Source organism: Pelobates fuscus, chromosome 2, assembly GCF_036172605.1.
Source record: "Pelobates fuscus isolate aPelFus1 chromosome 2, aPelFus1.pri, whole genome shotgun sequence".
Lineage (NCBI taxonomy): Eukaryota > Metazoa > Chordata > Amphibia > Anura > Pelobatidae > Pelobates > Pelobates fuscus.
In genome coordinates this window covers 397,666,646-397,690,453 of record NC_086318.1, presented here as the reverse complement: position 1 = coordinate 397,690,453, position 23,808 = coordinate 397,666,646, and the positions used below count along the sequence as shown (strand labels likewise).

At 41.2% G+C, this 23,808-nt stretch overlaps 1 protein-coding gene across 6 annotated transcripts in view; it reads left to right on the top strand.

The window, feature by feature from the left end:
• The window catches only part of HHAT (hedgehog acyltransferase), a 523,006-nt gene that overhangs the window by 133,001 nt on the left and 366,197 nt on the right, over positions 1 to 23,808 (top strand). For all 6 annotated transcript variants that reach the window (XM_063443865.1, XM_063443864.1, XM_063443868.1 and 3 more), the window contains 3 exons: positions 2,794 to 2,911; positions 9,085 to 9,152; positions 15,017 to 15,130. In XM_063443865.1, the coding sequence (XP_063299935.1) occupies positions 2,794 to 2,911; positions 9,085 to 9,152; positions 15,017 to 15,130 (300 nt within the window). The remainder of the gene's footprint in view (positions 1 to 2,793; positions 2,912 to 9,084; positions 9,153 to 15,016; positions 15,131 to 23,808) is intronic.

The following is a 23,808-nucleotide window of genomic DNA, read 5'->3' as shown; positions in this document are numbered from 1 at the left end:
AAGGAAGCAGCCCACAGAAAGCCAGCGAGGAGCCCAGAGACGCGTCTGGAGAGACATCGCCAGAGCCCCAGCCTTGAAAGACACTAACACCCTGTCACAGCAGATCAGGCATCGGCTGACCATGTGTCCGCCACCACCCGCAAAGCATCGAGCCGGCCATGTCGTTGGTCTTAGGAGCGTGTGCCAGCTCATGAATTTTCGATGAGCCAGGGTGATATTTTTTTTTTTTTTTTTTTTTTTAATATGCAGGTAGGTACAACAGTGCCTGTATCACCACAACAGCGTCAGCAGGCTCATTTTTAATGGTCATAACATAACAGTATTGTGGCATGTTGGGTTTGCATATAGTTTTTAAATAAAAGAGGTAACGATTCGAGAAATAAGCGTTTGAGTATTAAGTATCATGCTTAGTTAGTACATTACTAAAGGCTTAACAGTTGAACTTAGAATACGCTGGAACAGTAAGTGACCCTGAGTGTTAGCTAATCATATCAGTCTAGATGTAGAAACGTAGGTGCACTTTCGTATTGGGTAGTCAAGCTGAACATACTATGTCTGAGTAGGCTGGCGTTGTGTGTGAATGGTGCAGAACCTGCTATGTACTTGCTAACAATAGTAGGATGTTTTTGCCTAGTTGTGTGTCAACCGCTGTAGGTAAATTGTGTATGTCTAAGCCGTAGTCGCGGCAGCTGATTACTGTGAATATTAGCTGGACAAGCATATAGGCTAGCAGTTCTAGTGTACTATCTTACAGGCTCGCTTATGAATCTTACTTATTGTGGCTAAAAAGAGGACATAGCTGGCATGGTATGCAATCTAGACATAGACATTCAGGATAACGATTTAGTAGGACACTGGTGTCCGAGTCCCATGTTAGCAGAGAAAATACTTTAACAGTTGCACAATCAGGTTCTGTGGCTGCTATCGGTGTGTAGCTGGTCTGATAGCTGAGGCACGGAAGGGCATGTTAAGTCCACGTTTAACCGACTCCTGGCATCGGGAAGCGCAGGGAATCTGCTAGGTAGTCCTTCAGGACCTTGAGCACACGTGGGTGCCAGGGAGGCCGAGTGGTCACAGGGGGTCCGTTTGTGGTCAGTGTCGGTGCCCTCCTCTCTGTCAGTGTGCCTGTCGTCGGGGAGCAGTGCCGTGTCGTGGAGTTGAGATGTACCTCCTGCCCTGGTGCTGTAGGAGAGCTTGTACCTTCATGCCACTAGCCTGGGTACCTTTGAGGTCCAGGGTCGTCCCTGTCGGGGCGGTGCAGTGGGCCTTGCATGGATCGGGTATGCGTCGGCGTCGTGGGTGTCTGGCGGCCCCCCGTGTGTGTGGCTGGTACTTGTGGGTCTGGGCCCGTAGTGCTCTCATCCCGGGTGAGCGTCTCGATCGGGTTTTCGATGTGTGGGACGTAGTTGCGCCCATGAGAGGTGATATTTTATCTGTAGACTGTTGTTTAGCCTCAGCATGTTTATATACTAAGCCTTTGGGTATAGCTTACCGTACAAATCTTGTCACACACCCAATAGACATGCATTCAAACTACCAGCCAGCATTACACAGCACAACAGTACCTAAGCCTGTTCCACACTATGTTCAACTATGTACTGTACCTTTAATACTTCTACATCACACTAATGCCATCTCTGTTATCAACCTTTGAAACACACACTGGCACATGAGTGAGCCACCAGCTAGATTTCAGATACATCACAGATAATCTAGGGTTAACCTGATATCAAAGCGCAGCAGTTTAATATGCTTTAAGAATGCCGTAACGTACCAATTGATTGATGTCGGATGTAAATACCCAGCATGTATTTAACAGGTTTCATCGACTTTTCATCAAAAAAAAAAGTGTGCTTTACATCTGAATGTCATACAGCTGTTAATGAATACTTGTTTTTAAAATGTATGCAAATGCTGTTGTGGCATTGCTGACATGCGTATGTTATCTCAAGCACAGCAAAAATAAAGAATGAAAGTGACACTATAGTCACCAAAACAACTTTAGCTTAATAAAGCTTTATTGGTGTATAGATTATATCCCTGCAGTCTCCTTGTTCAATTCTCTTCCATTCAGGAGTTAAATCACTTTGTTTATGCAGCCCTAGTCACACCTCCCTTCATGTGACTTGCACAGCCTTCCTAAATACTTCCTGTAAAGAGTCATCTAATGTTTACACTTCCTTTTATTACAACTTCTGTTTAATTCTAATTTTCTTATCTCCTGCTCTGTTAATAGATTGATAGACCAAGCAGGGGCCTCCTTTGTGTAATTAAAGTTCAATTTACAGAGCAAGAGATAAAAACGTTTCAAGTAAGTTACATCTTTTTGAAAATTAAACCATTATTTCATTCAGGTTGTGTGAGTCACCACCAGAGGTGTGGCTAGGGCTTCATAGACAGAAACAAAAGGGATTTAACGCCTAAATGGCAGTGAATTAAGCAGTGAAACTTCAGAGGCATGATCTATACACCTAAACTACTTCATTAAGGTAAAGTTGTTTTGGTGACTATAGTGTCCCTTTAATAAAGCCCAGTGTAGTGGTTATGGTGCCAGCAGTGCCCTAGGTCCCTCCCAGTAAGTAGTCAAACCATTTGGGTACAGTTTAAAAACGTACCTGGGTCCTGCTGTGGTTTTTGTCCTGTTTTTTTTTTATTCTTTAGTTCTAAAAGTATCATAGACCAGTAAATAAAGGATTCAATTCATGCCAGGGTTTAGAGGAATGTTCTATAATACAAGCTATTGGATGGGATAGTGATGTCTCTATAATGGGATGTTGGTTTTCTGTGTTACAGGACCAGTCAGGTGTAATGAATATAGTTCCACTGCCTCATTGGGAATTCACCATTTATTTACTTCTTTCGATTGGCATCCACTTATATTCATTCTATGAGGTCTACCTAGCTTCTAAAGGTAAGATCACATTGAAGGTTTAATGTCTACATATGCAATATTATTTACTGTATATACTCGTGTATAAGTCGATCTCATGTATAAGTCGAGTGCAGTTTTGTGACCAACAATTGTGAAATATGCTATGCATCGTGGATAAGTCGAGGGTAAAACTTGGGGCTATGAAATTCTGTGATTTTTATAATTATATACACACACACTCATACAAACACACACTCTGCATTATATACGCACACTCTGTGTGTATATAATGCAGAGTGTGTGTTTGTGTGAATGCAGAGTGTGTGTGTATATAATGCAGTGTGTGTGTTTGTATGAGTGTGTGTGTGTATATAATGCAGAGTGTGTGTGTGTATGAGTGTGTGTATATAATGCAGAGTGTGTGTTTGTATGAGTGTGTGTTTGTGTGTAGTGTGTAGTGTGTGTGTGAACTGGGTGGGGGGAGGGCATTTTTATTTTTTTATTTTAATATTTAAATTTTTTTATTTAAATATTTAAAAAAAAACATGTTATTATTATTTTTTTATTTTTTTATTTTTTTTTATTTTTATTTAAATATATATATATATTTTTAATTATTTAATTTTATTTTCGTCCCCCCTCCCTGCTTGTTAGCTGGCCAGGGAGGGGGGCTCTCATTCCCTGGTGGTCCAGTGGATGGGCTGTGTAGGAGGGGGCTGGCAGAGAGCTCTTACTTACCTTTCCTGCAGCTCCTGTCAGCTCCCTTCTCTCACCTCCGGTCTGGTCAGCTCCCACTGTAAGTCTTGCGGTCTCTCGCAGCTCTCGCGAGACTTAAAGTGGAGCTGACAGGGGAGCTGACCAAACCGGAGGAGAGAGAAGGGAACTGACAGGAGCTGCAGGAAAGGTAAGTAAGAGCTCTCTGCAGCCCCCAACAGGACCGCCGGGCTTGTAATGAGCCCGGCGGTCCTTGTTTGTGTTATGGCAATGTAAGTTGCCATAATACAGACTTTGACTCGAGTATAAGTCAGTTGGGGTTTTTCAGCACAAAAAATGTGCTGAAAAACTCGAAATATACTCGAGTATATACGGTAAACAAATTTAAGGGCTTCAAAAGCTTAGACAGTTCTTCTGGAAACACGTGGCTGTACGTTAAATATTTTGTGTTCATATTAAATCTATACCTTAATATGTTAATATCACAATTCTTAAATATTGTGCCATATTAACAGTTTATAGCACTGTCAAAAACTACAGTTGCATCCCCTCTATAACTCATAAACCCTGTTAGGAGGTGCCTACTTTCCAGGACCAATCACACTGTGATCTGCAGGGGCTGTGCCATGGGATAGAGATCTCCCTCTCATGCTGCAATTACACAGTACAGAGCTCTTAAAGAGTGCTTTCTAACCCCTCTGCTGACATCATAAGAGGGATTTCCCAGGTAAGGGTTAGTGTAGAGCTAAAGTTATGGTAGGGTTAGGGTTAAGGTATGGTTTGGGTTAGTTAGTGTAGGGTAAGATTTAATGTTGGGTTAGGGTCAGGGTTGGCATTAACTACCAGAAAATGTATTTAAATCCTAGATGTACGAGGCATGTAACAGTCACGATGGATAAGCGAATCTATTTTGAGTTTTTTTTACCCTTTTTAGTTAAAGTTGATGTGTAACAATTATTATTTGTAAAACTGTGAATAAATGTGTTTTGTTTTTTTTGTAAAATCATTTGTAACATTTTATTCATACTTAAAACCACCATTAACACCACCACCATTAACACTTCAGCTTTTGGAAGTGGTCATGGTGGCAGGAGTCTGTATATGCAGCATTTCTGCTCGAAATGCTGAACATTCAGAGGTGTTTCCACTTTTGCTGGAGACGGGTTTGTGTTGGATTCAAGGTAAGTATATTCTTTATTTTACAGTTTTTAAAATGTTACAGTTTAAGGGTACTCAATAACTAATGCCCAATATAAAGGGATGGAGTATCCCTTTAATGTTGTGATCGTTACACATATAGGATATTAAAAGAAAGATATTTCTGTCCTTTAAAACATTCTATACTATGAATGGATGCTCTTAAAGGGAAACCCTTAAAATTACAGTGGAGCTAAAATTGCACAAATTCTAGGTTTTGTTTCGGTTCAGAAGTTGGACAATTGCTTCTATCCCTAAGGGGTTAAAGACCAGAACTAAGAGAGCCTATGTCAAAATTGAATTTACAGCTCATTTAATGATTGCAGGGTTGTATTGAACTGGGCATTTTATGGTCTTTAGGGATCAGATTGTTGATTTCACTATCTCCCATTCAGATTGTAAGCTTTGCTGGGTCAGAATCTCCTTTTTTTAATACGTGTATTTTATCTCTAATAATATCTGCAGAATTATCACTCCTATACACGCATAAAAAGATTTCAAATGTAAAGCTAACTCACATAATTTTTTTTATTTACAGAGCAAGCATCTAATCTAATCCCAATAACTGCCTTTACTGTCCTTCAGAGCTTAATTTTTTTTTTTCTAATTCTGTTTATTTTACACATGTCTACACTAACAGCTAATTTTACACATGAGTGCTTTTAGCTGATCACTTTTTGATTGTAATTAGAACTTTAAAAGGCCCTGGGTATATTTTGTTGTAAGTGAGGTACCTATGTAAAATTTTATTCCACTGAGTCTCAGTGTAAAATATTTTAACATGTGGCCATATCCCTAAAGTAATTTCAATATTACAATTCCTCTCTCTTCTTCACTGTATAAGGCTCTAGCATTAACATCTCCCGTTACCGTATGGTTCTATGACTAACAGGCTGAGAGGTCATTTTACAATAGGGTGTAAAGACGGCAGACCTTAAAATGGGTTACTATTATGTCCTTTTGATTTGTAGGAGTTTTTGAAGATGAGGTTATTCAAGAAATTGAGAATTTCTAAGAATTCAAAAGTTCCAAGCTAATTTAAAATTCAAAGGAGACATGTCATGCCCCAAACAACTTGTTCTCATTAGATTGAGCATAACATTCCTATTCATCTATACATTGTTCCAGCAGTTTTTCATGAATAATGACACCCACAAAGCTTGTAGATGGCTGTGCTGGAACAGGGACAAGGTGAGTAAATCTCGATATTTTACATCATGTATCTTTGTGATATATGGTGTTTTCAATATAACCACAAACCGGGATCAAATTCAATACCATCCAAATCTTAGAGAATAATCCTTATGTATGTGTTCTTATTCAGTTGGAGATAATAGGCATCAAATGGTGTATTACATTTGAGGTCAAATTAAACACAGACAAACTATCATAGTGCAGCTGTGTTACAACATCTAAAAATATTTTAGGGTACAATTTGCCACTCACATTTTTCAGAGCCACATATAGTGACTATACTTTGAATAACAAGATATTCTTCCAGTCTCCTTGTCACCTTCACATCTCTTCACAGTATAGAAATGTCGTTTTAATTTCAATAGGTTTTAAAATAAAATAGACTTTAATTGAAGACTAAAAACAATAAACTGGAATGGCACAAACCATAAATAAAGAGCAGAGTCCAATAAAAGCATGACGCGTTTCAGCTTAAAGGAACACTATAGGATCAGGAAGACAAACATGTATTCCTGACCATATAGTGTTAAACCCACTATTTAGGTGGCTTGCCCTCCCTTTACTCCCCTTAAAAGCACCGGCCTCACCCCCTTGGTGACATCATCAGAATTGCCGATTTTTAGCCAATCCAGTGCTTTCCCATGGGGAAAGCATTGGATTGGCTAAAATCGTCAAGGGGTGGGACCAAACGCTGTTTTGGTCAATCAGCACCTCCTCATAGAGATGCATTGAATCAATGCATCTCTATGAGGAAAATACAGCATGGGGACGCTGAATGGCAGAGCTGCCTACTGTGCAGCCCTGAGCCAGGAAGCACCTCCAGGGGCCATCTGAGAAGTGGCCACTTGGAGGTGTCCCTAGGGGCAATGTAAACACTGCCTTTTCTCTGAAAAGGCAGTATTTGCATTAAAATGCCTGACGGAACTATTATACTCACCAGAACAACTACATTAAGCTGTAGTTGTACTGGTGTCTGCAGTGTCCCTTTAATAGCCTTCCTTTCAGTACATATTTGGCTCTTTTGAGCCACCCTCCTTTTATGGTCTAGTCCTGAACTCGCTTCGGTCGTCTTCCAGCTTCCGTAGTGCGTGATGCCTTCTTTACGCCTTGGTGTCTCTATCCGACATCACTACCTGTGACAGTGTTTTCCATGTATGTGGGAGCGATTTCAAGTACCGTATATACTCGAGTATAAGCCGAGGCCCCTAATTTTACCCCAAAAAACTGGGAAAACTTATTGACTCGAGTATAAGACTAGGGTGGGAAATGCAGCAGCTTGTACTTGTAAATTTCTAAATAAAATTAGATCCTAAAAAAAATGTTAATTGAAATTTATTTACAGTGTGTGTATATAATGAATGCAGTGTGTGCGTATGAATGCAGTGTGTGCGTATGAATGCAGTGTGTGCGTATTAATGCAGTGTGTGCGTATGAATGCAGTGTGTGCGTATGAATGCAGTGTGTGTGTATGAGTGCAGTGTGTATGTGTATGTGTGCAGTGTGTGCGTATGAGTGCAGTGTGTGCGTATGAGTGCAGTGTGTGCGTATGAGTGCAGTGTGTGTGTATGAGTGCAGTGTGTGTGTATGAATGCAGTGTGTGTATGAGTGCAGTGTGTGTGTGAGTGCAGTGTGTGTGTGAGTGCAGTGTGTGTGTGAGTGCAGTGTGTATATGAATGCAGTGTGTGTGTATGAGTGCTGTGTGTGTATGAATACAGTGTGTGTATGAATGCAGTGTGTGAGTGCAGTGTGTGTGTATGCATGCAGTGTGTGTGTGTGTGTGTGTGTGTGTGCAGTGTGTGTGTATATGAATGCAGTGTGTGTGTATGAATGCAGTGTGTGTGTGTGTGTGTGCAGTGTGTGTGTGTGTGTGCAGTGTGTGTATATGAATGAAGTGTGAGTGTGTGTGATGCAGTGTGTGTCTGTGTATGTGTTGGTGGGGGGTGGGCATTTTGATTATTGTTTTTATTAATTAATTAATTATTACTAATATTTATTATATTATTAATTATTATTATTTATTTTTAAATTATTTTAATATTATTTTTTTATTATTTTTATTTTATAAATATTATTTTATTTTATTATATTAATATTCATATTTTTTTCGTCCCCCCTCCCTGCTTGATGCATGGCAGGGAGGGGGGCTCTCCTTCCCTGGGGGTCCAGTGGAATTGGCAGTTCAGTGGGGGGGGAGGGGGGCTGGCAGAGAGCAATTACCTCTCCTGCAGCTCCTGTCAGCTCCCTTCTCCTCCGCGCCGGTCCGTGCAGCTTCTCTGTCAGCTCACACTGTAAGTCTAGCGAGAGCCGCACTATGACCCCGCGGCTCTCGCGAGACTTACACTGGGAGCTGACAGAGGTGCTGAACGGACCGCCGCGGAGGAGGAGAGAGCTGACAGGAGCTGCAGGAGAGGTAAGCGCTCGCTGCCAGCCCCCAGTCTGTATTATGGCAATTTACATTATACAGACATTGACTCGAGTATAAGCCGAGTTGGGGTTTTTCAGCACAAAAAATGCTTATACTCGAGTATATACGGTAAGTTTATATTTTCACAACAGGTTCACATTAAAGCCAAATTAGACAAACTGAAAGCAGAATTGACTTGGATAATTTTTCTAACTACGGTAACTTGGCCTACATTTGGAAACTCACTTTGAGGTCCTGGTAATCCACACTTAGGTAAATAACCCTGATAGAGTCTACAGAGGTGGCCAAGTGACAATCTATAGTTCACATACCATCTAGTTATTGTGCTGAATTTATGGTTTTATTTTAACCACTTAGTATAATGTATTTTAGAGATTGGATAGCTATGGCTATATAAGGTTGGTATGCAATGCACCAGCTTATTTTATAAGAAAGCTTCTTTATTGCCTAAAATATTCTGAAGATTACGTAAGGTTTCCTGTCCACGCTTAAAATGTGTTAATGTGATATATTCACTGATGTTACTGCCCGCTTTTTCTTTTTCCCAAACTATCATTTATCTGACAGCCTTAAGATACTGTTTTATGATGTGTCAATATTCTAATGTTGTCTCATTCAGAAGGGCAGTTGCAGTTCTGATTTGGTTTAAGTTGGCCGTTAAACATTTCACTGTTTCTCACAGAACATGAAAAGGAACTTGATTATGAATTTGGCCTGGAAAAAGACCCCTACTTCTTGGGTCACAGAAAGGTAAGCCCTTGAAATTATTGTCAGAATTGTAAGGTTGGTTTCTGTTTCAAAGCTTACATGTTAGGCTGTTATTACAGGAAAACACTTCAGATCTTACTTGGTCTGGTTCAGCTCGTTAGCTCACTTTAGATCCAACCAGACAGTTGGAAATTACATATTACATTCTCGTTAGCTCACTTTAGATCCAACCAGATACTTCCTCGTCTTGCCTTTAATATAGTGTTGCTGACTGGTCATCCTTGGTGTAATTATACCAAGTAATTTCTTCATGTGGAATGTGTAACGGATCACCTGGCACCCCGACTGGGTACCTCCGTTAATGGATGCTCCTAGCGCTTCCTGAGGACTCCAAGCACTCTGGCAGACACCATAATCACCGAATCCGAGAAACCTTTAAATTCTCCCAAGCGTATGAATGCTGTAGACCATTGAATAGGAACCATACGAATAGGCTTGTACTCCTAGCAGTCAACTGGAACAGCATACATTAAATCCTTCCCCCAATAATGAGACGACACATCACTTTGAGGGTAAAACAGGAACTCTGGACTGGCTCATCCAGCCTGGCTTTTATTTCCAACTCACACATACAGGCCACACCCAGGGGGAGGCATAAAATAACCAATCACATAGATGTTACCTCCCACACATCCCCTCCCCTTAGTGTGACACATAATCCCATTATGCATACAGTGTAAAATATACTTTTACACAACTTTCATAACTTTAAAACCATACATCACATTCACATAAAAATACATATCCACAATCAATCCATTCAGGGGAACAACATATTAAAAAATGGCATGAATCCGACCAGGGGTTCAAAAGTTACTAAAAGTATCTTTTGTTCCTTTCTGGCTGGCAGAAAAACATCCCCACAATGCACCCTGGTTTCCTCCCTTCTGCCCTGGAGTTAATTGGAGAAGTAATCCAATTATACAGGACTAGAGGCAGACTCCATTAACCACATGGTTGCAAAACGACATAAAACTCTTTAAAATACATAAAGTCACATTTACACATAACACACAGACATTTCACCTATCCCCAGATAGCTGGGATCTGCACGCACAAAACTACCGAATAGCGCGCAGATCCTACTCACACAGTACAATTGCCATGGAGCTAAAGTCTTTCCCATAGTCTTTCATTATATGAATAGGCTCCATGGTATGGCTATCTGGGGTATCACATTCCCATAAAGTCTGGTCCATAGTCCAAAGGCAAGAGGCGGGCAATCAGCCCCCTCCAAGGACACGTGGCGAGGTCGGTTTCGCCACACTTCTCCCCTTTACCCCCCAGACTAACAGGGTACTTGACCTCCTGCCGGTCAGTGCCCTTGTTAGTCCAGCAGCCCACCCACAAGACAGAAACAGCAGAGCAGCCCACCCACAATAAACAGTTACTACACCTGGGTGAGGGAGAATCTTGTCCAGGTTCAGGTGCCTCACCACGGCTGTGTGGGGGACTGGTAGGCTGCCTTGGTAGGTTGCTGAGGGGGCAGAGACCAGCGGTACTCTGTCCTGTTGCCAGCACTACCACGGGAGTAGTCTGGTTGGAGCCTGGTTGCTGGAGACCGACTGTCTCCCCTTTAAATACACCGCTCTGCTGCTGGAGACCGACTGTCTCCCCTTGAGTTACACCGCTCTGCTGCTGGAGACCGACTGTCTCCCCTTGAGTTACACAGCTCTGCTGCTGGAGACCGACTGTCTCCCCTTTAGTTACACAGCTCTGCTGCTGGAGACAGACTGTCTCCCCTTTGGCTAAACAGCCCTGTTGTGGGGGGGCAGGACCGACCGTCCCTACCCCCTGTGCTGGAAGTGCAGAGACCACGGTCCCATCTGCACAGGTGTGGGGCTTACAGTCTCCCCCTCGTACATTAAGCTGCCACTGGGGAGAGGTGGTAACCAGCTCCTCTCCCATTAGAACACTCTGCCGCTGGGGAATGGAGACTGGGCTCTCTATTCCCTGTACATTAATGATCCGCCGCTGGGGAGAGGTGGTAACAATCTCCTCTCCCATGCATACTTCCCGTCTCTGCGGAGGGAGACCGACTGTCTCTCCTCCCAGCACAGAGTCCTGCTGTGGGGGAAAGGGGGATGGGCTCTCTATTCCCTGCTGGATACTCTGCCGCTGGGGAATGGAGACCGGGCTCCCAATTCCCAACAAATCACACTGCCGCTGGGGAGGGAGGACGGCTCCTTCAGCTCCCTGTAACTTGGGCGCAGAGACCACGGTCCCATCTGCGCTGGTGTGGGGCTTACGGTCTCCCCTTGGTGGGTTAGGCTGCCGCTGGAGAGAGGGTGTAACAAGCTCCTCTCTCTGAACTGTAACCTGCCGCTGGGGATCTGGGCCGACTGCCCAGCATCCCTGTAGGGCCAGTAGAGAGACCTCGATCCCATCTCCACCTGCCATCTGTGGGTCTCTCCAGGACCAGTCTATGAGGTCTGGTTCTGCTTGTCGGGTAGGTTGGAGCTGCACGAAGCTGAGCAGGTGTTGGTAGTCCTGCTCCAGCTCCCACTCCCTTGTTACCAGGTGGGTCATGTCTTTGCTCACCTCGCATTCGTCAGCCCAGACATACATGCCCATCCGGTAGTCGTAGATGTCCCAAAACCTAGACCCCTCCGTGCTGCCAAGATCAATGTCGTCCTCCAAGGCATCCCATAATAAACCCGGGCCATCATAATCATCCCCCTCCGGTAAGTCGTGCTCGGCCGTCCAGGGGGTAAGTCGAATGGTATGCCACCAGAGGGCCTGGTATGCGTTGTCTAGCCAGATCTCTCGCCATACCAGGGTCTCTAGTCTTGTCACCCACTCATCCAGGGGCTGCTCTCCCAATAGATACATGCGCATCGCCACACGCTTCTGTAGCCGCTGCTCATCACTGGGGAGACTCTCACCTCGCCGCCACTGGGCGTCTTCCAGGGCATCATACCAGACTTCCTTTCTGTCTGCATCCCTGTAGTCCGCGGCCGCCTCCTCCTCCTCATCATGGAACGCTGTCCAAAAACTAGCTGATTCCATCCTGCTGTAGCCAGGGGCGCTGTACGGATACTAGCGTTGCCCTCAATTTGTAATTCCAAACGTTACCAGTGTCTCTGAGCTGCTTCTCCTCGCACTAGGACGCCATCCCACCGCTTGCCACCAATGTAACGGATCACCTGGCACCCCGACTGGGTACCTCCGTTAATGGATGCTCCTAGCGCTTCCTGAGGACTCCAAGCACTCTGGCAGACCCCATAATCACCGAATCCGAGAAACCTTTAAATTCTCCCAAGCGTATGAATGCTGTAGACCATTGAATAGGAACCATACGAATAGGCTTGTACTCCTAGCAGTCAACTGGAACAGCATACATTAAATCCTTCCCCCAATAATGAGACGACACATCACTTTGAGGGTAAAACAGGAACTCTGGACTGGCTCATCCAGCCTGGCTTTTATTTCCAACTCACACATACAGGCCACACCCAGGGGGAGGCATAAAATAACCAATCACATAGATGTTACCTCCCACACATCCCCTCCCCTTAGTGTGACACATAATCCCATTATGCATACAGTGTAAAATATACTTTTACACAACTTTCATAACTTTAAAACCATACATCACATTCACATAAAAATACATATCCACAATCAATCCATTCAGGGGAACAACATATTAAAAAATGGCATGAATCCGACCAGGGGTTCAAAAGTTACTAAAAGTATCTTTTGTTCCTTTCTGGCTGGCAGAAAAACATCCCCACAATGCACCCTGGTTTCCTCCCTTCTGCCCTGGAGTTAATTGGAGAAGTAATCCAATTATACAGGACTAGAGGCAGACTCCATTAACCACATGGTTGCAAAACGACATAAAACTCTTTAAAATACATAAAGTCACATTTACACATAACACACAGACATTTCACCTATCCCCAGATAGCTGGGATCTGCACGCACAAAACTACCGAATAGCGCGCAGATCCTACTCACACAGTACAATTGCCATGGAGCTAAAGTCTTTCCCATAGTCTTTCATTATATGAATAGGCTCCATGGTATGGCTATCTGGGGTATCACATTCCCATAAAGTCTGGTCCATAGTCCAAAGGCAAGAGGCGGGCAATCAGCCCCCTCCAAGGACACGTGGCGAGGTCGGTTTCGCCACAGAATGTTCCTGGCATTATTGTTTTAGAGAGGATTTAAATACTTTATTTCCATTGGCTGAAAGGTGATTTGTTTATGGTTGCTATGGAAACATTGTATGTACTAATAGGGAAGGTATGATTCCACCATGTTTGAAGTTCCATTAATTACATCATGAGCTTATTGAAGGTATATGAAGTTGTAGATGAAATACAACTTCAGACTTCAAGTTTACCTTTCCTCGATCATCTCCTCTCTCAAAAAGATTCCAAAATTAGAAAAAGTAAGTCCTTTAGAAGTCACGTGCTGAATATTCTTTATTTATTTTAGTTTTAATTAATTCATGTTTACATCCCAATGACAGCTACCTTAATAACACCTGGTATACTTGTTGTAAGGGAATCTGTACACATGTGTAGCCTTGCTACCCAAGACACGACAGGGAGGTTTACAATTGTGGTTACAGGTTACTTACTTCTATTGGTTCTGCTAATGTGATTAAACTGCCTGAGCAGTTTCAAGAATCTCATTAAACAGGTTAAATGTCACCGAGAGCACTGCTGTTCTAAGTAATAAGCTGGCAGAAGGTAATATACATTTTAATTTTGGAGTTCCTTGTCCATGAAATTTAACAAGATATAGTAATAACTAACGAACTGAAAAAAGCAATAAAACGCAGTGCAGCCACAATTAAAACCCAGTGTCTTAATCAATAGGGAATATTAAAAGCTAAGCCTCTGTCTGCTTAGTGAGGCAAAGGTTAAAGGGCAAATTGCATCCCATTGATTTAAATGAAGACTTTATGTTAAGGTGGTTGGGGACCATTTATCAACGGTGAATTTGTAGAGCAAGTCAAGCATAATTGGCTCCTTCTCTGATTTGCTAAAGGTTGAGTTGCAGTAAGTTTGTAACCCAGTTGTAGAAGTACAGCAGCGAATTGCTAAAAATTCCTCAATTTGTCTGTTGGAAAGGAAACTCAGGTGAAAATGTACATTGGACAGTGTACAGTGAATTTTTAAGCAGGTGAAATAGTCCATCCAAAACAATCCAATAGCTTGACCAATAAAGGTAAAATAGAGAATGTATGTCAAGTTTAATTTAATTGTTGAATCACTTTCTGTAGTTAGGGCGTTGGGTCCAATGTCTGAACTGCCCATCTAATGACAATTTAAACGTAGAATAAACATAGTAATAGTAGCAGCAACACATTTCTTGCTACATTTCAAATATAGGACGCGTTTGTTTTAGGTGTGATGGCAGGATGGGTGGTCACGAGTGGGTCTTTTTGGAAACTTGTAGGTGCTTCATGACCTATAGAGAACAATTTGTGCAGCCAGGAAAAAAATAGTAGATGTCCAAAGTATTTTGCCCTACCTAATATCTAAACACATATTGCCTCCTTTTTAATTACAAATAAAGTGTACGCAGTGGTGTAAAGTTTGTTTTATTTTAATAGAGTGTATTCACTAAGCAGCAAATAGAAGTGAGCTGAAAGCCAATTTTGCAAAATTTAGGGCAAAAAAAAGCTAATCTGGAACAAATATCTCTTACTTGACTATAGTTGCACCTTGGGTATTTTAGCTTGAATTTTTTAATTTGTTTTTTAATTCACTAGAATTTGATGTTTAGTCAATAAGCTCTAATGTGTCTAGTCCTGTTTAGCTATATTTGCTAATGCCTGGGTCTGGTGGTGTTTCTTTTGTTTTAATTTGTTTTAATATTTTTTTTAGGATTCTATGGATTTTGAATGGGGTTTCTGGACAGAATGGGGACGCTGGCCTCTAATATGGCTCATGCTGGGACATGCCGTAGTATCACAGCTTGCCAGAATTTGGTTTAGAAAGGTATTTTACTTTATTGTTCTATAAACTGTGCTTTTAAAACTTTTCTGCTTGTATGTAACAAAATTATTTTTATTTAAGATCTTAAAAATTAATGTTAACGTACCTCTTAAGTCACAGTCTCTCTTTTAGCAGAACTGACCAGTATTCTCTGTTATCTCCTTGTACACATGAAGTTTAGGTACAAGGGCCATTTTATCTTTTATAATGACTTATTCACTTCCAAACATAAATAAAAAAGGCAATCTACAATACAAAAATAATAGAGACAGACATAGGGCAATAATGCTGCAAAATGTGGGTTTATAAATATAAATGATTGCACTCACAAACCCAATTTGATTGTAGGCATATCATGAATACTGATGTAATGACTTCAGGACTTTGGAACATCAATAGCATGCATAGGAAAAAATAAAAAATAATAATGCAGAGTATCTTAATAAAAATAACACACTTTATTATTCGTCACACTTACAAAATGGAAGTGTCAATTAGGCACATCATACTCAGATGGGAGTGTCTCCTAATCTCAGGATCCAAAGGAGCAGGAAAGCCAAATAAAATATAAATAAATAAATACAAATAAGAAAATAAATAAATAAAAATAAAAAACACAAATACTCTGTACACTAATACGCCCTACGCGTTTCGTTCAATACTGAACTTCTTCAGGGGCATCTAATAAGATACTATCCATATGCAGGCATGAAGTGAAATGCCGGTCTTCTCCTTTTTAAATCCGTCCTTGGCGCGATATTTGTCAATATTGTCTTGAGGATATAAGAGGAGTCCTTTCATCTACAATACTATAAATTAAGGGTAATTTTTGTGTTTTTTCACTCATTACCCACTAAGTGTGTTCTATCTGTATCTATGTTATTTTTTTATAAATTAAAAAGCGAGTAGGAGAGTATGGGGTTACAAAACACTGTGACCGACCACACAGCAGGTGCTCAGATTGACCGTTCAAACTCTGACGTTCTCCCTGCTCCATTCTTGTTCTCCTGTTCGTTCCGGCAAACCTGATGTCTGACGTCACGCTTTGCGTTTTGCCTCTTGTCTCTAGACTTTCTCAAGCACATACCTGAGAAAGCCCAGAGAGGCTATAGTAACCTGCTTAATGTTTAGGGAAAAAAAAAATTGTTTACGTAACTGTGTGCTCTCTTCACAGCAACCTTGATGATCTCAGCCAATCCTATGATTTCACAAATCAAGGTAGCGCTAACAATCTATACAGATACATTTTTTTTTACATTTTATTACAACAAACGCATAACAATTCCACAGATCATGAGAGAATGGAATAAACTGCCATAAAATACAGACAAAGTAACACGGAAAAAAATGTAAAAATGACAATGTAGAATGCACTCTATAATAAGCAGCAAGCCTCAAGCCATTCACCGGATTAAGAGTCCATCTCCTGGCTCTGCACCGTATCGTATTACCTGAGCCAGTAGTAGATTCTCCTTGGAACAGTATATGCCAGACCGAGTCTCTTAAATAACTTCTGATTATATAGTTATACAGTATATGTCAGTCCGAGTCTCTTAAATAACTTCTGAGTATATAGTTAGAACTTATGCTGAGGTGCCTTCATTGAAGTAACTTACAAATACAAGGAACAATATATATTCATTATAGTGCAGTTGTCAAGTATTAAGATCCATGGCAGTAATTCTCTCAAAATGTCCCTGTAGGTCTTAGCTGGAAAAAAAGTTCCTGTAGCATATCAGTCAACATGCTTTGCCCTTTATCAAGAGTAATTCACAGAGCCAGACCACCCAGCTCTATATATGGCTAATCATTAATACTAAGTTTATTCGATCCATTCTGTTTCACTTCGATCCATTATTCTGTTTTCACATTTTATGATACCCATCGTGTATATAACTATGCGTTGTGACACATTCCTCATCAATAATGATGCTATTAATGTATAAAACAAAAGCAATATACTATAGTTTCACAACTTCCTATTTAAATTCTGTCAAATGCAAGTAATGTTCAGCAGCATATATCCAGATATAATCGAGTTAAAACATATTATTAGTAATCACACTAATCAATATAAAATAGATTAATAATAATAATAATAATAATAATAAAATACAGCCTAAAATGTAAACTAGCAGGAAAAAAACCCATATATATGTACATACCCATAATATATATGTATGTAGATAAGATCTGAGTAGCTACCAAAAAAAAAGGAAAAAGAAAATTCTTTATATTGATAAGTCAATAGTTTTCTTTCGTCAACCATGGCGAGGCCTGTTCTGAGTGGAACCTGTCCTGTGAAACCACTGTATGATCTTGCCCACCGTGCTGCAGGTCAGTTTCAGGGTCTTGGCAATCTTCTTATAGCCTAGACCATCTTTATGTAGAGCAACAATTCTTTTATTCAGATCCTCAGAGAGTTCTTTGCCATGAGGTGCCATGTTGAACTTCCAGTGACCAGTATGAGAGAGTGTGAGAGCGATAAACCCAAATTTAACACACCTGCTCCCCATTCACACCTGAGACCTTGTAAAGCTAATTAGTCACATGACACTGGGGAGGGAAAATGGCTAATTGGGCCCAATTTGGACATTTTCCGGTGGGGGTGTACTCAATTTAGTTGCCAATGGTTTAGACATTAATGGCCATTTGTTGAGTTATTTTGAGGGTACAGCAAATTACCCTGTTATACAGGCTGTACACTTATTACTTTACATTGTAGCAGAATGTCATTTCTTTAGTGTTGTCACATGAAAAGATATAATAAAATATTTACAACAATGTGAGAGGTGTACTCACTTTTGTGAGATACTGTATATACCAAATGAGAAATCACAGACATTAATTTTCCTTCTATATCACTTAAATACCACTTTATATTAAGTGCAAGAATGCTAAATATGGCAATAATAAAATGCTGCTGGGAATGGAAAACCTTTTGTTCTGAATAAGTAAAATTATTTGGCCTGTTGTTGTAGTTGGTATTAAAGGAAACTCATTTTTGTCAGCACTGATCTCATTAATCGAATACAAACAGAAATGTATTAGGGAGAGATTCCACTAACTTTCATGTGGCTGCTTTTATAGACCGTGTTCACAGTCGCATGAATGGTGAAACACTGAACAGATTAAGACGTAAAGGTTAATTGAAAACAAGAAATCCAATTTTCAAAACCGAACAAGTGGAAGGTAAAATAATTATTAGAGAGATGGCATTATTAGCAGAAAAATAAAAAAAACATCTTCGCACGTCCAGCCCAGTTATCTCTACATACTTTATTTCACAGCTGTTTATTTTAGATATTTTTTTTTGTAAATGGAATTACATGATTTTAGCGTTGTAATGAGTTGATGAGCTGTGTGAGCAAGCCTTCGAGCGCCATAAAGCAGCGCTATGCCAAGAGAACATCTGTGAAAAGCTGATGTGATTGGAAGCCCTAAAGGGACTCCGTATCAAACCTCTCTAACAAATGCATCCTCGAGGGAAAATTCAAATTGCAAGGTGTTACACCTGCTGGTCAGACACATCTGTGTCCCAACTTATTTACAGATCTATAGCTACAAGAGAGGAAGAAATTACAACTCACATCTTAAGTAATAAGCTTAGGACTCACTTACTCTGTGAACCTTTGAGTTAAAGCACTGGTTCACAAAACAGTCCCATAAACAGCCCAGGTTTTGTTAGTATCTCCATTGTAATTAAACAGGGAAATACATACCGTATATACTCGAGTATAAGCCGAGTTTTTCAGCACATTTTTTGTGCTGAAAAACCCCAACTCGGCTTATACTCGAGTCAATTGTCTGTATTATGGCAATTTGCATTGCCATAATACAGACTGGGGCTGTGGGGGCTGCAGAGAGATGTTACTTACCTTTCCTGCGGCTCTCGCGAGATTTACACTGGGAGCTGACCGAGGTGCTGAACGGACCGGCGGAGGAGGAGAGAGCTGACAGGAGCTGCAGGAAAGGTAAGTAACATCTCTCTGCAGCCCCCACAGCCCCCTCCTACACAGTGCCCATCCACTGGACCACCAGGGAAGGAGAGCCCCCCTCCCTGGCCAGCTAGCAAGCAGGGAGGGGGGACGAAAACATTTATATATAGCAATAATAATAAAAAAAATACAAATAATAAAATAAAAATAATAATTAAATAAAAAATTATAATAAAATAAAAAAATAATAATAATAAAAAAATTTAATGAAACAAAAAAAAAATTAAAATAATAATTAAAAAATAAAAATGCCCACCCCCCACCAAGGCTCTGCATCACACTCTGCATTACACACACACACACATACACACACTGCATTCATACACACACACTGCACTCACACACACACACACTGCACTCATACACACACACACTGCACTCATACACACACACACACACTGCACTCATACACACACACTGCACTCATACACACACACTGCACTCATACACACAGCATTCTCATACACGCACACTGCACTCATACACACTGCATTCATACACACACACTGCATTCATGCACACACACTGCACTCATACACACACACACACTGCATTCATACACACACACTGCACTCATACACACACACACTGCACTCATACACACAGCATTCTCATACACACACTGCACTCATACACACAGCATTCATACACACACACAGCATTCATACACACACACAGCATTCATACACACACACTGCACTCATACACACACTGCACTCATACACACACTGCACTCATACACACACTGCACTCATACACAGCATTCTCATACACACACTGCACTCATACACACAGCATTCTCATACACACACGCTGCATTCATATACACACACTGCATTCATATACACACACTGCATTCATACACACACTGCACTCATACACACACTGCATTCTCATACACACACACTGCATTCTCATACACACACTGCATTCATTATATACACACACTGTAAATAAATATTCAATTAATATAATTTTTTAAGGATCTAATTTTATTTAGAAATTTACCAGCAGCTGCTGCATTTCCCACCCTAGTCTTATACTCGAGTCAATAAGTTTTCCCAGTTTTTTGGGGTAAAATTAGGGGCCTCGGCTTATATTCGGGTCGGCTTATACTCGAGTATATACGGTAAATCAGAGATTGTTTCTGGTTTAAGGATTGGTTTGGGAACTACTGACTTAAAGGGACACTATAGTTACAGCTTAATGTAGTGTTTCTAGTGTCTGTAGCATGTCCCTGCACGGTAAACACTGCCTTTTAATAGAAAAGGCAGTGCTTATATTTCTCATTATTAACATCTCTTGTGGCAGTCACTCAGACAGCCACTGGTGGTGCTTCTCAGTCCAGTGCTGCACGATGTGCATCACTGACATTCAGCGTCTCAATGCTCTGCATGCAAGGGCTCTGCATGGAGGTGCTGAATATTCCCCACAAAGATGCATTGATTCAATGCATCTCTATGAAGAGGTGCTGATTGGTGCTGCGTGGTCTTTTACTTCCCATGCATAAGCATCGGATTAGCAGAGATCATCAGGCCATGGGAACGTGCCAGAGGCGGCGAAACTGGCGTGAGAGATAAGGTGAGTAAAAATAATTTTAATCTCCGGTAACCTAAACAGCCACTTCAGCACTATAGTGATGTATTCCTGACACTATGGTGTTCCTTTAACTGCTAGCATGGTATGGCCACCTAATGTGACTCAGTTTTTCATTTGAGGTTGGTGTTTTCCTATCTAGTCTTTAAAGATCACATGCCTAATTCCCATGTGTTTATGTATGAATATACACATACATGTGTGTGTGTGCTTACATAATATACTGTATCTTTATACAGAATCTTATATTAAACCGAAATTAAAAGATAAACAGAAATATGTCTGAGCAGTGATAGGTGTAGCTACAAATAAGCTTTGGCCCACTTCACTTATCAGTCGCTGCAGAACTTCTTTGTTTGAGTGATGCTGGCAGGTTTGTAGTGTTAAGAGCTTGTTTCCACAACAGTATGGTTTACAAAGTTTTACATTTATTGTCCTTGGCTATTTCACATAACTGACTTGCTGCTTGGCAAGTTGGCTTAGAAGTACTTCTGCCTTGGCTCATGGTAGGTGACTAGACTTTTTTGTGTTAAATAATGCCTGACAAGTGTCCCTGTTTAGTATCTTTTGAGCCCTCTTTTCTATCCTAATGTCCTTTTTTCTATTAGAGCTAACAGAGCTCCACAGCAATAAGTTACATTGTTCTTGTTCTAAATGACATTTTAGTTGCAAACATTGTTATCAGTTATTTATCTTTTATTTCTCAGAACAGCCCTGCCCCTGACCACACCCCTAAAATTAAGGTATCCATCTTTGTCCATTTGAAATGTTGTGAGGCATGTGTTATATGTCTAAAATAGTTAAAAATAAAAAAAGATTCCTTATGTGTTGGCAGTTTGTCCAGGTTTTGATGTCTACAAACATGACATGGCCACCTGGTGGTATGGCATTCGAAATATGTATTGCAATGTGTGACAAACTCCCCTTCTCACGTGTGTTTGCCACGAGCTCCTGGAGGAGCCTGCTTTGCCAGCCTCCTGCCCACAGACGATGGACCCTGTAATATACACTGAAAAAGTCTCCATTCATGTATTTGGACTATATGGTACGGGAACTGAACAGTCACACGAACCGGAGACCATCCGGGAGCTTGCTAAGTCTAATTGCTACTTTGTAGCAATTTCCACTGCAGTGTTCTAAGTGTTCGTCTTAGTGGCTGTATTTCCTATGGACGACCATGAGGTGGCAGCCATCTTGTTCGCACGAACACAGGCAGCAGTGTTTGGTCGTCAAGTTCATGGAACTGAAAACAGACACAGAAACTCCTGAACACTGCTGGACTTCCAGAATCGCCTGCGTTCGGTTCTATAACACTTAGGAGGTGGAAACGTTCCCACGAACAAGGGAAACAAGCTCCAGGGTAAGACTATTGACTGTGTTTGGTAGTTTGTTTGGCTTTAAACTACCGAACTAGACCGACCGCTAGACCTGATCTTATGGAACTGTGTTGGGCAGGAGCCTCGTGTGCGGTCTGTCAAATTAGAACTTTCAGGAAATTCCCGAACCCCTGAACCGATCTCAGTGATTTTTGGATATGTTGGTCACCCAGATCGGGGCTATCAGGGGATGTAACAGGGGATTTAGGGTGTTTTATGTATTTTTAAGGTACTTTTGGGGTGTTTGTGAAATGTGTGTTTTTTGTGCTTGGAGATAATTGAGTTTTGTACAGTTCCTGACTCAATTATCTCCCACGCATAGAGGAAGGATTATCCTGTTTTCTGTGGGAGTGTCATGGGCGTGCTTGTCTGTGTTCAGAAATGTATAAAAGCAGGCCATCTGGCCAGATTAAAGGTATTCCAGCTTGTACTCCCAGAACTATGTGTCGTCTGGTTACTGGGAGGCAAAAGGGCTAATTACGAATCACTGTTCCAGTGTGGAGGATTCAACGGGGAAAGGCTTTGTAAGGACTAGAGCTCCCAAGACTGAGTGTCGTCCAGTGCCTGGGGGTTGCTAGAGCGAGTTCCCCATTCGGTTCCAGAACCCCAGTCAAGCCACGGCGACTGTGGGCAGAAGTGCTGCGGGTTGTCCCCTGTTCCAGCTAGGAAGCGGTCCTTGGCGGAGGAACCCAGCCATTATATCAATGTTTGTTTCTTGCTTGGCAAAATCAGGCTGATGCTACCCTAAGGTTCGATTGAAATGTTCTTTAACAACCTAATATAGGTGGATTTTGGAACCGTCATGTTATTGTTAATGACTAGGGTCTCCACCTTGTGTTTGTGTCATGATCTTCGTTGTTTGTCTATTCGAGTTCATTCCTTAAACCAGGAATCATAGAATTATCAGACTGAAATAACAAAACTGAGCTTGAATTTATTTTTTTGTTCCCCCTTGTGCTCCCGCACACAAAATGATCTGACAAAACTTGTTGTGTGGAATCAGATATAGGGCAAGTATGCATTTTGTGTGCATAAAAATATATTTTCGGGATTTGTAGGTAGTTTCTGGCATGTTACATATTTTGTGTGTTTTGTGATATATTTTAAAGGGATCTGTCAAACTTTATTTCATATAGGGAAAATAAATTCATTGACATTCCAAAGCACTCAGACAATATAAACAGAGGAGGTAGGGCTTACTTTGTCTTATAGGCAATGCTAAGTGTGCCAAAATGTGATAATAGGAAAACTGCTACCATCAATTTTTGTCATATTCTAGCAGTTGGCACTAGCAATGTTTTTAGGAAAAGGCACCCTATTGTACATTGTCCAAGTAGTTCTCTAGAGGATCCCATGTACTTGTGGGATCCTCGCTAGTCCTCTGTTTTGTACTCTTGGTCAAAAGCAACATTACAATATGGACGTATATTTCTGGAGGATGAGGTGGCAGAAACTGAAGAAGGTGGCACCCACGAGAGAGTTTCCGATAAGCATATTATCATTTTGCTTCAGCTGACTCAATACAGGCAACATGTATTCTCGGGGGTTTCTTTGTAACATACGCAAAGACCCCAACATTGGAAGTGTTGTTTTAACCCCTTAACGCCGTTATGGCGTACCATGCCGTCACGCATTAAATGGGCTTTAAAGCCGTTGCGACGGCATGGTACGCCGTAACGGCTTAAGCCCCCAAGAAGAGAGGTGTACTTAC